Source organism: Zea mays, chromosome 9 (assembly GCF_902167145.1).
Source record: "Zea mays cultivar B73 chromosome 9, Zm-B73-REFERENCE-NAM-5.0, whole genome shotgun sequence".
Lineage (NCBI taxonomy): Eukaryota > Viridiplantae > Streptophyta > Magnoliopsida > Poales > Poaceae > Zea > Zea mays.
The window spans coordinates 153,999,163-154,010,430 of NC_050104.1; the positions used below are offsets into that span (position 1 = coordinate 153,999,163).

General features: G+C 48.4%; 2 protein-coding genes across 2 annotated transcripts; one reads left to right on the top strand and one right to left on the bottom strand.

The window, feature by feature from the left end:
• Positions 1–376: 376 nt before the first annotated feature.
• On the bottom strand, positions 377–2,714 carry LOC100216754 (putative RING zinc finger domain superfamily protein). Its single transcript, NM_001143156.1, has 3 exons — positions 2,399–2,714; positions 1,889–2,036; positions 377–1,140 (listed from the first exon to the last, which is right to left on the bottom strand). Exons 2-3 carry the CDS (start codon positions 1,895–1,897, stop codon positions 556–558), a joined length of 594 nt encoding a protein of 197 aa, NP_001136628.1. The 5' UTR covers positions 1,898–2,036; positions 2,399–2,714; the 3' UTR covers positions 377–555.
• Positions 2,715–10,510: 7,796 nt separating this feature from the next.
• On the top strand, positions 10,511–11,268 carry LOC100278514 (uncharacterized). The gene is made up of 2 exons (NM_001428403.1): positions 10,511–10,789; positions 10,897–11,268. The coding sequence occupies exons 1-2, from the start codon at positions 10,705–10,707 to the stop codon at positions 11,073–11,075; spliced, it is 264 nt and encodes an 87-aa protein (NP_001415332.1). The 5' UTR covers positions 10,511–10,704; the 3' UTR covers positions 11,076–11,268.

Here is an 11,268-nt window from a genome sequence, read left to right on the forward strand (position 1 = left end):
GTAACCTAACCCGCCCACTGCCAACGTCACCTTACCTCCTCGTCACTCGTTAGCTCTCGTTAGCTCATGTCTCGTCGGAATCCAGTATGCAACGTTGCTACTTTACTTTCCCGTCTTCACCGACGAATGGTCAGGGTATCGATGGGATTCTGCCTTGGCACAACGGTATCACATGCCCTCGCTTTCTCACTGGGTCACTTCGCTCCGTCATACTACTTTTATCTAGTGGTCTAATCTAATGATTTTTATTTTATTGTGTCACCTCACCTTTAATTTTGTCATGCGTCCGCCAGTAGAACATGATTACTTTGTTTGTCCGTAGCTGCATACACACAAAAAGGGTGCTTTGTAAGCTATACTGCTATCAGCCTCCACTAGCACACAACACCATATGCCTCTTTGAGCCACACAACAACACAAAACATTCAGTATATTAGAAATGACACGCAACCATTGGAGCACCAGACTAACTGGAACGCGGTGCCCGCAACAGCGAATTTACAGCAGTTGAACTTCGCGGTGGTTATAATCTTGTTCAGAACTAAGGGTTTGCCATCAGGATTGTGACCGTATATTTGTCCGACAGTATGGGCAGTCTGAACATTTCCTCACCCATGGCTCCAAGCATGTCGAGTGGAACCTGTGGCCACAGTGCAACCTTATCAGCTCATCTCCGTCGTAAAATCCATCAAGGCAAATAGAGCATTCTGGTGAAGCCTCTCTGTTATCATCTTTGCTAGCCTCAAAAATCTCAATCTGCAGACGCAGGAAAGCCGCCTTGCTAAGTCCAGTTGACCGGTTGGAGTTAACGGAGCTGACGTTTGGTCTTTCTTCATCTGATTCACTGCCTAGGTGGAACGACGATGAGTGGGGCCGGTTTGCCTCATGCCACGTTTCCCTGTTTCTGAAGTCGATGATTCTAAATACATCGTTAGCGGAAAATTCATCTAATGAGATGGATGGCCTGGAGGCAGATGAACCAAGAGAAATGCCTCTGAGTCTCTCCAGGACACGTGCTTGTGCTTGCAGTACAGCACCAGGAAGCCGCTCATTTGTCCTGAACATCAGCCTATCGAGTCTGTTCCTCCGAGATGCAGAATCCCCAAAGTTGTTATTGTCTATGTAGGATAAGATCTGATCCTGCAGACAGCAAAACAGAGAAATAAATTCATTTGATGGCCCATCACAAACAATGAGGATGAAAATGGTAGCCAATGGCAGGATTCCTGAAATGAAGTTGGGTTGGTGTAGAGTTGTACATAACAAAAGGGCAAACATGTGCATCAGTTCGGCCATGATTTTAAGTTACAACTACACATAGCCAACACCCCAAATACCAAATTACATGGATGATGAATCGAATATTTCAAGTGGAGTTCAAAGGATAAAGAGTAAAGCAGGTACTAGGTATGTTGATTAAGAGGGTGTTTGAATGCATAAAAGCTAATAGTTAGGGCAACAACTAATATGCAAGCAGGTACTAGGTGCAAGCGTGTAAGCAGACTTTTTAGCCTGTTAGATCTGTATCCAACGGTAAATACAATTGTGGTTTGTTAGGAGTTTTTTTTATAAAGCTATATCAGGTGGTGGTGGAAGAGTTTAAGTGCTAAATATGACATAGCGTTGGATCTAGATCTAACGGATCAAAATGTCTGCTTGCGTGCTTGCACATATTACCTGCTTGCATATTAGTCGTGCCCAATAATTAGTTGGCTAAAAATTGCTAGTACAATTAGCTAGTTAACAAATAGTTAGCTAACTATTAGCTAGATTGTTTGGATGTTTTTAGCTAATTTTAGTAGTTAGTACATTAAAACATGACCTAAGAAAACTGTGAACTAATGTTTCCCGCAAAAATATATCCACAAGACCAGAACTAGCAACGAACCTGCGTCATCTACGAAATTTTCACTGGCGGAAGAGCTACAATCGCACAAAGCCGTCAGGACTACATGATGCCAAGCTCGATCACTGCTACTATAATGAACAAGGCTCGTTTGTCGTTTCACTCTTTGTGCAACATGGTAGTCCAGTGCCTGTGGGATTATGAAGCTTGGTTCAGAATCTCAGATAGGATTACAAATCCGATACATTTCAGTATTTCACCAATTAGAACGTTGAAAGTTTAACCCCAGTATGTTGGCAAAAAAAATACACAGGTTCAACCCCGGTAACAAATGCAAGTGCGTAATCCCTATCGGTACCCATTTCCCGAGCTATGTAACCATGATCATAAAATCGGCATTTCCATTCATCATTGAATTCCGCGCGAGCCTAATCCTAATAGTGTCCACGAATTGTATAAGCCAGCGCCGGTGATTCTCCGATCCAGCCACAACACAACTGATACGACAATAATTAATCAAGCGGGAGGGAGACTGGGGCGACGGATTCTCACGGTGTACGATCCGCGGCGACGCGGTGGCGGGGCCCCGGTGTGCAGGTGCTGGCGCACGTCCCCGGCGGCGTCGAGCTGGCGTCGCGGCCGGCACCCGCGGCGCTGGCGCCGGCCGCCGAGTCCATGCTGGTCCCGGAGCGCGACGGGGTGCGGGTCCGGGTCGGGGTCGGGGTCGGAGAGGCGGGCCCCACGGGCGGCGCGGCGCGCGATGAAGAGCTCGGAGGCGCTCGTCATGGCGGTACCGGATGAGGCGCGCGTGGCGGTGCCCTGCGCGAGAGACAGGGATTTTTGTTTGGTGGATCGGATTAAGTTTCCGTGTCCTTTTTTTAATGATGCGGCTCCATCTGCTCCCTTCCTTGTTTTGAGGCGAGAGAGGGGAGGAGGAGACGAGTGGAGGAAGATGCGAGGAGAGCCACCGTGATGGCGTGATCTGGCGTGGCGTGGCGTGGCGTGGCGTGGGACGGACGACGGAAGCCAGGACCGGTGGAATAGAATGTGACGGTGACGGTGACGGCGACTGGTGCCCGCGCTGGATTAGAAATTTCAGTGGTCGCCACCGCACGCGTATTTGATTGCGAGTTTTGTCGTCAGCCAGTCATGGTCATGGCCGGTTCATGCTTCAGAGAGACGGCAACCGGCAAGACAGGCATTCCGCACGATCTGGGCCGATCTGCTTCGCTGTGTTTTCGGCCCGGAACGAATGGGCCGTTACCTTACATCATCCTTGTAAGGAAAGCTGTTCAAATCTGAGATTGCCTTGTCAGTTCAGTTGTATGTTAACACAGACCCCCACGCGAGTCAAGTCGCCAGAAAACGACGGCAGAAAAGGCGCAGGGTTTTTCAGCTACGCCTACGCCATAGGGATGGCAGTGGCAGTGATGAAAACTGTAGACGATCAAAAATAACTAAATTATTTTTGTTTTCATATTTTTTGATCAAGACGGAAATAAAACCGAAAACCAACAATTGAAAGACTGGATTAGAATTATCGGTTATTCAAAAATGATAAACTTTAGTCGAAAAATAAACATTTTATAGTTTCTACAAATACATAATAAAGTAAGTATTGTCTAATTTTTAAGATATTAAAATACACAAACAATTCTTATTCATCATTCATTTTATTTAGAGTAATTATAAAAAAATTCTCGTATTCATTCACTTGAACGTAACAAAAGTCTATGATTTAAATAAATTATAAATTATATGCTAAATGTATATCTGTCAGTGTTTTGACCCGAGGGTCCTAACGAACCAGTGAATAAGTATTGTGTGTCCCAGTCCAGATGAGTGATGCAAAAGACACAAGATTTATCCTGGTTCGGACATAGAATGCCCTACTTCCAGCAGAGGTAGGATGGTACTCCATCCGTTTCTTTTTATTTGTCGCTGGATAGTACAATTTTACACTATCCAGCGACAAATAAAAAGAAACGGAGGGAGTATATATATATTATCTTGCATCTAAGTGTTTGTAGTAGGGGGTACAAGCTAGTCGAGAGAGAGGGTGGATCCCAAGTCTCTGAGGATGATTGAGGCAAGTGCCAATATCGGTCGTGGAGGGAAAAATGTGAAGTGTTGTTCTCCTCCCCTGGAAGCCCATGACTCTTCCTTTTATAGCCTCAAGGAGGGATCCCAGAAGAGCCAAAGTTTGTCGTAATGGGAGAGGAGGCAAGCCCGAGCCCTGTAGCGACATGGCCACCAGAATGGCCTTTGTCCTTGCGGTTGCCTTGGATTCAAGGGAAGGACGTCCGACCCTTGTATCCCGCATCTTGACCAAGCAGAGTCGAGGCCAGGATCGGGGGCTAGGACGCGTACCCGAGCCTATCTTGTCGATGTGTTTTCCGAGTCGTAGTTGTTGAAATAGTGATAATTATGTTGAAAAGCACATGGTAATTCATCTCGTATGGCGTAAAGTAGACTTATCAGTAACCCTGCAGTTCTATAGCCATCCCATTGTTAGCTGTCTCTGCGGAGGGGTTGGTGGTGTCGGGCGTCCTTTTGTCGATGTTATCTAGATCGAGACCATGCTCGGGCGAGGCGGAGGTTCCTCCCAAGGCCATGGTTGGACCTGCACAGGGGCATGCAGTCGTGTAGAGAGTGGTTAGAACAGCTGCTGGAGTGTGCAGAATTCGCGGGGAGTTGGTGGCTGTTGGGAGGGCAGTTGTCCGAGGCCGAGCTCGGGCGAGGCGGAGTCTTCTCCCGAGGCTGAAGTTGTTCTTATGGTGAGTCGTAATTTTCTCCCAAGGGTGAGGTTGCGCATAGACATGTGCTTGTCCCATCCGGAGTTGTTCGAGAACAGTGACATCAGTGGTAGAGCAGTGTCCGGTATTCACGGGCGTGCATTATCATAGTTGGTGAAAGTAGATGGGACTGTCCTCTGTTGATTGCGGTGTCACGTGGCGCAGATATTTGTATCGTTGCATTTAATGCGCACGTCTTCATGGTTCCCGAGATCTTTGCTCGAGGCTGGTCTCGAGGTTGTCCTCCGTCCGAGATGATCTCGGGTGAGACATAAATTGCTTTTCTGTGAAGGGGACCTCGGGCGAGTCGAGTATTTCTCATGGGCGCAGCCTTCGCCCGAGGATGGGCTTGGGCGAGGCGTAGTTTTGAGCGACCGTTGAGCCGGGCCTCGGGCGAATCGTGATTCAACCCTGCTTGACCTCGGGGAACATATTTTATGGTTTTTCGGTACTCGGGTGTTAGGTATGTTTAGGGGGCACAATCAGGGTACCCCTAATTATGATACCTGACAATATCATATTATATAAAACGGTAAAAAGCGGTATCATCACGACTCGGAAAATAAAAATACGAAAACGATTAGAAAACTACCTAAATTGTTTTTGTACCGTTTCTCATCGGTTCTCGAACAATTTGAAAACAATCAAGAAAAACGACATTCGAAACGGGACGGTACGAGATTTTCCCGACTCGTTTTCATCCCTAGGAAGTGGGTAAGATACCTAGGGCTGGAAACGAGCCGAGCCGAGCTCGGCTCGGCTCGGCTCGGTGCGGCTCGGTGACTGTACGAGCTCGGCTCGTCCATTTTACGAGCTGGCGAAGGAGGCTCGGCTCGGCTCGACCTTGGCTCGCGAGCCAGCTCGGCTCGGCTCGCGAGCCATATTCTGGTACTTATCGTTGCATTATTTGGTGAATTAACATTATATATTCATCATCAAAGACTAAAAAATGAGGTATTATCCATAAAATTATCTAATATTCATTATTATTCCATAAATTGATCGTTTTTGCAAGGCTCGCGAGCCGGCTCGGCTCGGCTCGCTACAAAAACGAGCTCGAATAAGAGGCTCGGCTCGGCTCGTTCGAGGCTCGCGAGCCGCTCCGAGCCGAGCCGAGCCGCTCCGAGCTCGAGCCGGCTCGCGAGCCTCGAGCTAATTTTCCAGCCCTAAAGATACCTATGGACACACAAAGCTATGTCATATCCACTAGAGAAAAAATTCCACATACCCATACCCACTATCTATCATGGATATAAAATTATGCCATACTCATTCCCACCACGAGCAGCGGGTACCCATACCCAGTAACATTACAATAGACATTATTATTTTGAATCACAAAAGTATCGAATACAAAACGTTGAAACCTCATACCTCATCAATAATGAAAAATGCTAAAATAATATATTATCTTTGTGCTAGCATGATAAATTTAACGAACCTAATATAATTTTATCACAAGGTCAACAACATTTAGCATTAAATGACAACGACATACAAGCTCATGCATGAGATAGAATAAATCCCTTAATTTGAACCCACGTGTCATATGTTGGCGGGTTACCTACCGGGCAGCGGATATTGAGTAAGAGAGAACATAATCATGCCCACCATATTCGATGGGTATAACAATGACCCAACAAAATATTTTTGAGTATAAAAAATCTCTATACCCATGCTCTAATAGAGTTTTTACCCATCGGGTGGAGTCATTGCCATCCTTCTACGCCCCAAAGGAACAACTCGTCGAATTGGTTGAACTCTTTGTTTCGCCTCGTTTTATCCATCCACAGCCGTGGTGCGATGGTGCCATTGTGTGCCTACTAGCTCCCGGGCGCGAGCGTGAGACACAGGGCTGGCGCACCTGCAATGAGGGGAGACAGGGGGCGGGCAAGCAGGCAGACAAGGGCCTTGACCCTCCGGTCCCTCCCGTACACATAATATGGAACATAGAATTTTGTTTCTTCAGAATAAATTTCGATATCCAAGTAAAGGTTTGTCGCATTTTTGAGGCATCAAATTCATTGCTAATAATAAAATTGATGAATTTCGGTCCAAAGTTGTGTTGGATAAATATGGGCTTAGCCCAATTAATATTTATTCAATGATAAATTAAAGCAAAGGCTCACGTTAATGCTACAGTGCGCTAACTATTTACTACCATACTAAATGTTACGAAAATGGCAATCAACTTAGATAGATGAATTGTGGGTGCATCTATTGAGAAGTTGATAGAGAATAGAGGGCTTGCTACACGCGCGCGTCACCGCTGTCAGGCCGGACCGGGGCGTGGCACGATAGATCGGGCCATGGCAGTAGATCGAACCTTGGTCCGAATACCTGTAACGGTTGAGCATTTTTGTCTGGACTAACGTCTTGTTTTTGTTTATTACAACACTTGCATGGAATAACGATTCAGTCTGTAAAGCATTCGTTTCTTCTCCCTCACCTGACCTGCCCACCTCCTTCCTGATTGCTATAAAAAGCAGAGCATCCTGTCTCTCATTTTACGTGAATTGCAAATAACTCATTACTATCCCATCTTCTTCTGCGAGCGCAGTGAGATTAGGAGAGCAGGCCTATGAGATCATCGTGCGCAGAGATACATCTGTCGGGTGTGCGGCGATCAGATTTTTGGGAAGCGTCTTCACGACTTCTCGCTACTGATCCGTTCGGCTACTTCATGGTGGACGTCATCCTCGACTTGTTGTTCATCTTTAAGAACGTTACTGTTGTTTTTCTACGACTGCCTCAAGGCAATCGTTCGAGAGACTGCACTGCGTACATCTTCCTGCATCGACTTCGTATGGTTACATCGAACAAATACATGAGATGTCTCGTGTGAATAGAGCCACTAGTGCCTTGAGCATCGGTCCCTTCATAGGGTATATTTCGTTCTTTGTATTTCTGCATGTTTCATTGTTGTTTATTGTTTATGCAAGTAGTTATACACACATGCACATACATGTCATCACATATGTCACATTGTTTTTCTGGATTTAATTAAAAATGGAAATACCTAAATTTCTAACAAGTTGTCATCGGATAGTTATTATGTGCGCGACGATTTTGATGCTTCACCTTGATTATGCAACCATTTTAGAGCCAAATACATTACGATCACTTGTATTTTTGATAAAACCCCCTGTTTTCAAATTACATAAAAGTTCCATTTATCAAATGGTTTACGAATTAGTAAGATTAATGGTCACCCTTGCCGTCTCAACTGCAACCATTGGGAGAGCCTTTTAGCTACAAAACTTATCAAAATACATCTTCAAAATAAAATAAGAGATATTTTTATGTGAAGTTACTTGATCATCTATATTGATATAGAATTAATAGCTATGACCAGCTCTCATGATATAATCGAAGCTTTTAATTTGACCGATCATCGTAGAGGTAAATTATTTTGATGAGTTAATAAATATACAATTATATGGTGTAAGTATTTTTTATTAATTTATTGTCTATGTTGCACGTAAATTATATACGCATGCATATATTTTCTACGATATTTTTCACCTTATAGTATTTGATAAATTATTCGGTCCCTCCTATGCCGTAATCTTGGCGCTACCCTTGAGACTGGTACTTACGGTAAGTGACGAATCTAGTCAAAAATTTTGTCCGGACAGCAAATTCAGGTTTGCTATATGATACAAATTTTCTTTAATTTTAACAGTGTTTTTCTAGATGATTTATAAATTTTATAGGGGTCGGCTGACCCGACAAACATCCTAGATCCGCCCTGCCTGCTGTTTCTCCTTGCTCTAACCTTTTATTGGCATGCTGTTGTTGTTGTTGTTACGCATTTGATTGGATGAGTCCGTGTCCGTAACCGGCGTTGCTTGTTCGGATCGATTTTAAACTGAAAACAAACAGCAGCGCTGTTGTTAAGCTAGCAACACGCGACCTGTGCTTTCAGGTCTTCACATCTTTTTTACTCGCTGAATCGCTTGGCTTAACAAACAGCAGCTGTCGTTAATCTAGCAACGCGTGGCCTGGAGATGGCCGACGACGACATCAGGGGCGGCGAGGCTGTGGCGCTGCTGAGCCTCGCGCGGGCGCGGGCACCGTGCTCCGGAGGTCGATCGGAGGATCTCCTCCCGGTGTCCGAGGAGAGGAGGTGGAACTTGTCGCGCCACGTGCGTAGACGCCGTCGCCGTCGCCTGCATCGTCTGCAAGAACGACAACCAGTTGAGCATGTGCACGCGAGCAACACCAACGGTGACCGGTGACAGCTCGGCCGTCGATGGCTGGTTGGCTGACGTCGCTGCGGGTCGATAGGTTCCAGAGAGCCCTCGTGTTGCCATGAAGGCTAGGGGGGCTCAAGGGCATTGCTCTCTGGGCACGCTCGTCATGCTGTGGTTGGGTTTTGCGGCGGATTTTGGGATGGAGAGGGTAGGGTTGGGTTTGCAAGTTCTAGGGGTGTGTAACGAGTGGTTTTGGACGTGGGCTCTGCACTAATAAAACTCTAAACCGGCTCGGCCCACCACGTTGGTTAGTGTTAGCTCACCTAGATGAAAGGCGCCGCCTGATTTCTGTAAATCGTGTGGCGATAACATGTCCCGCTTCCGTACCGTGTGATCGCGACGGAACGTCCATCGGTTTAGGGACGCCATGTGCCCAGAAAGAAAGAAAGGGGGAAAAAAAATCTCCTGAACGGAACAAGTGAAGTGGGTCCTTTCTCATTTATTTGCCGCTCGTATCCGTGCCACGTTGTGATTGGAGCCCCGTCCCGGACGCGGCATCGGATCCCAATATCCCATCACGGACGCATGCAGCCGCGGCGGCCAAAAGCCGGCGAGTGGCAGCAGGCAGGCAGGCCATGATGGTTTGGTCCACGTCGCGGAAAGAAGGAAGCGCCGGGACCGGATTGCCTCCCTGCCGATGCGCGTGGACGGTGGACCACAGCGTTCGTGAAGAGAGAGGCTTGAACAATGATGCAACCGCGGTCGCTTCTTTTTCGTCGCTGATGCAGACGCGCAGACGCAGCCCAGCAAGCGAGCCAACCACAGAGGCACACAGCCGAGCCGAGGCAGGCACAACGGGATTATCGCTCCAGTTTTACAAGACTGTTTTCAGTAGAAGCTGTTTTTGTTTCTCAGCTCCTCATATTTTTCTAGTTAAAACTGAAAATATTAGTTTTTTGTACCTTCCTCTATATTATCCTTCATAAGAAACCGATTTTTTAAATATTTATGAAAACAGATCCAGCTCCACCGATAAAGATGCTCTTAGAATCAAAACTAATAAAAAAAACTGATTTACTAGTAGTGAAGCAAACAGCCTCTTTGAGCTCTCTCCCACACTCCGTAGGAAAAGACTAAGCAAGAATTGCTTGAGCTAAACGTACTCGTAGTCGTAGCCTACAACTAATGAGGAGTCCACCTAGTTGTATCGTCATTTCTGTCGTCTCGCCAACGCAGACGTCAGGCTTCTGGGCCCAGCCCAACACAGCACAGCAGCTCGCGCGGGTGACCTAACTCTCCTTCCACATTCTGACATGGTTCCACCCGCAACCACCACTCAACCGCCTCCGCCACATACCCGCCGCGCCCATGAAATATGAATCCCTCTCTCTTCCTGGGCCCCGCTTTATCAGCATCGCGCCGACGTGTGCCACGCCGCCTACCGCCTCACGGCACGTGCCCGCCCTAGCCCGTTAAGTAACTGCCCGCAACCACCCTACCCACCAGCCCGACTGACGCCCGTGCCCCACGCAGTAGTGCAGTACCACTCCCGGTCCGAGCCCACCGCGTCAGTGTCACTTGAGCGCGAGCGTCGGTGCCTCGCGGTTCTCCTCCCCCCCCCCCCCCCCCCCCCCCGCGCGTACAAATAGGGTGAGCCAGTGAGGGAACGAGGGATAGAGCCATAGAGGAGAGGACCGACCAGAGTACCGGACACACAGCGAGGGGGAGGAAGAAGGAAGCAAGAAGGAGGACCGAGCAGGCCTAGGCCCTAGGGTAGTCCCGTCCGGTCCACTGCGGCGCAAGTCCGGCCGGCCGGCGGGCTGACTGCCTGGCGTCGGTAGGGGGCGACGGCGATCTATATCTGTCGATGGGCTACTGGTGGGACCGCGTCGTGCTGCCGGTGCGGCGGGCCTGGCTCGGCGTCGCGTCCCGCTTCGGGGTTCGCCAGACCGGTACGGCGCGAGGGCGAGGCTCGGCGTTCGTCGGCGGCTCCCGTACAATCTCCCGTCTGCGCTGCGCTCCGCTGACTGACCCCGTCGCTGGTTGCTGCTTGTTGCAGGGCTGTGGAGGCTGCGGCAGGAGGTGAGCACGTGCGAGTACGAGGACGTGCACGTGATGTGGGAGATGCTGAGCCGCACCACGGCGCCGGCGCCGGCGCCAGCGCCCAGGCGGCACAGCCGGTTCCGGCCGCAGCCGCGGCCGTGGGGCGGCAGGTTCCGTCTCTGCCGAGGCTTCTAGTGGTAGATCAAGGCCGCCGCGCGCGTCAGCTCCGATGATGTTGCTGCGGTGCGGGGTACTAGTGATTCCGCTTCATTTTGGCTTCTTTTTTCTGTCTCTCTCTCTCTTGTTCTTTGGTTTTCGCTGCTTGTATGTACCGTCGGCGTCCATCCCTCCTGGCTCTGAGATGTACGTACTTCCATTCCTCCTCGTA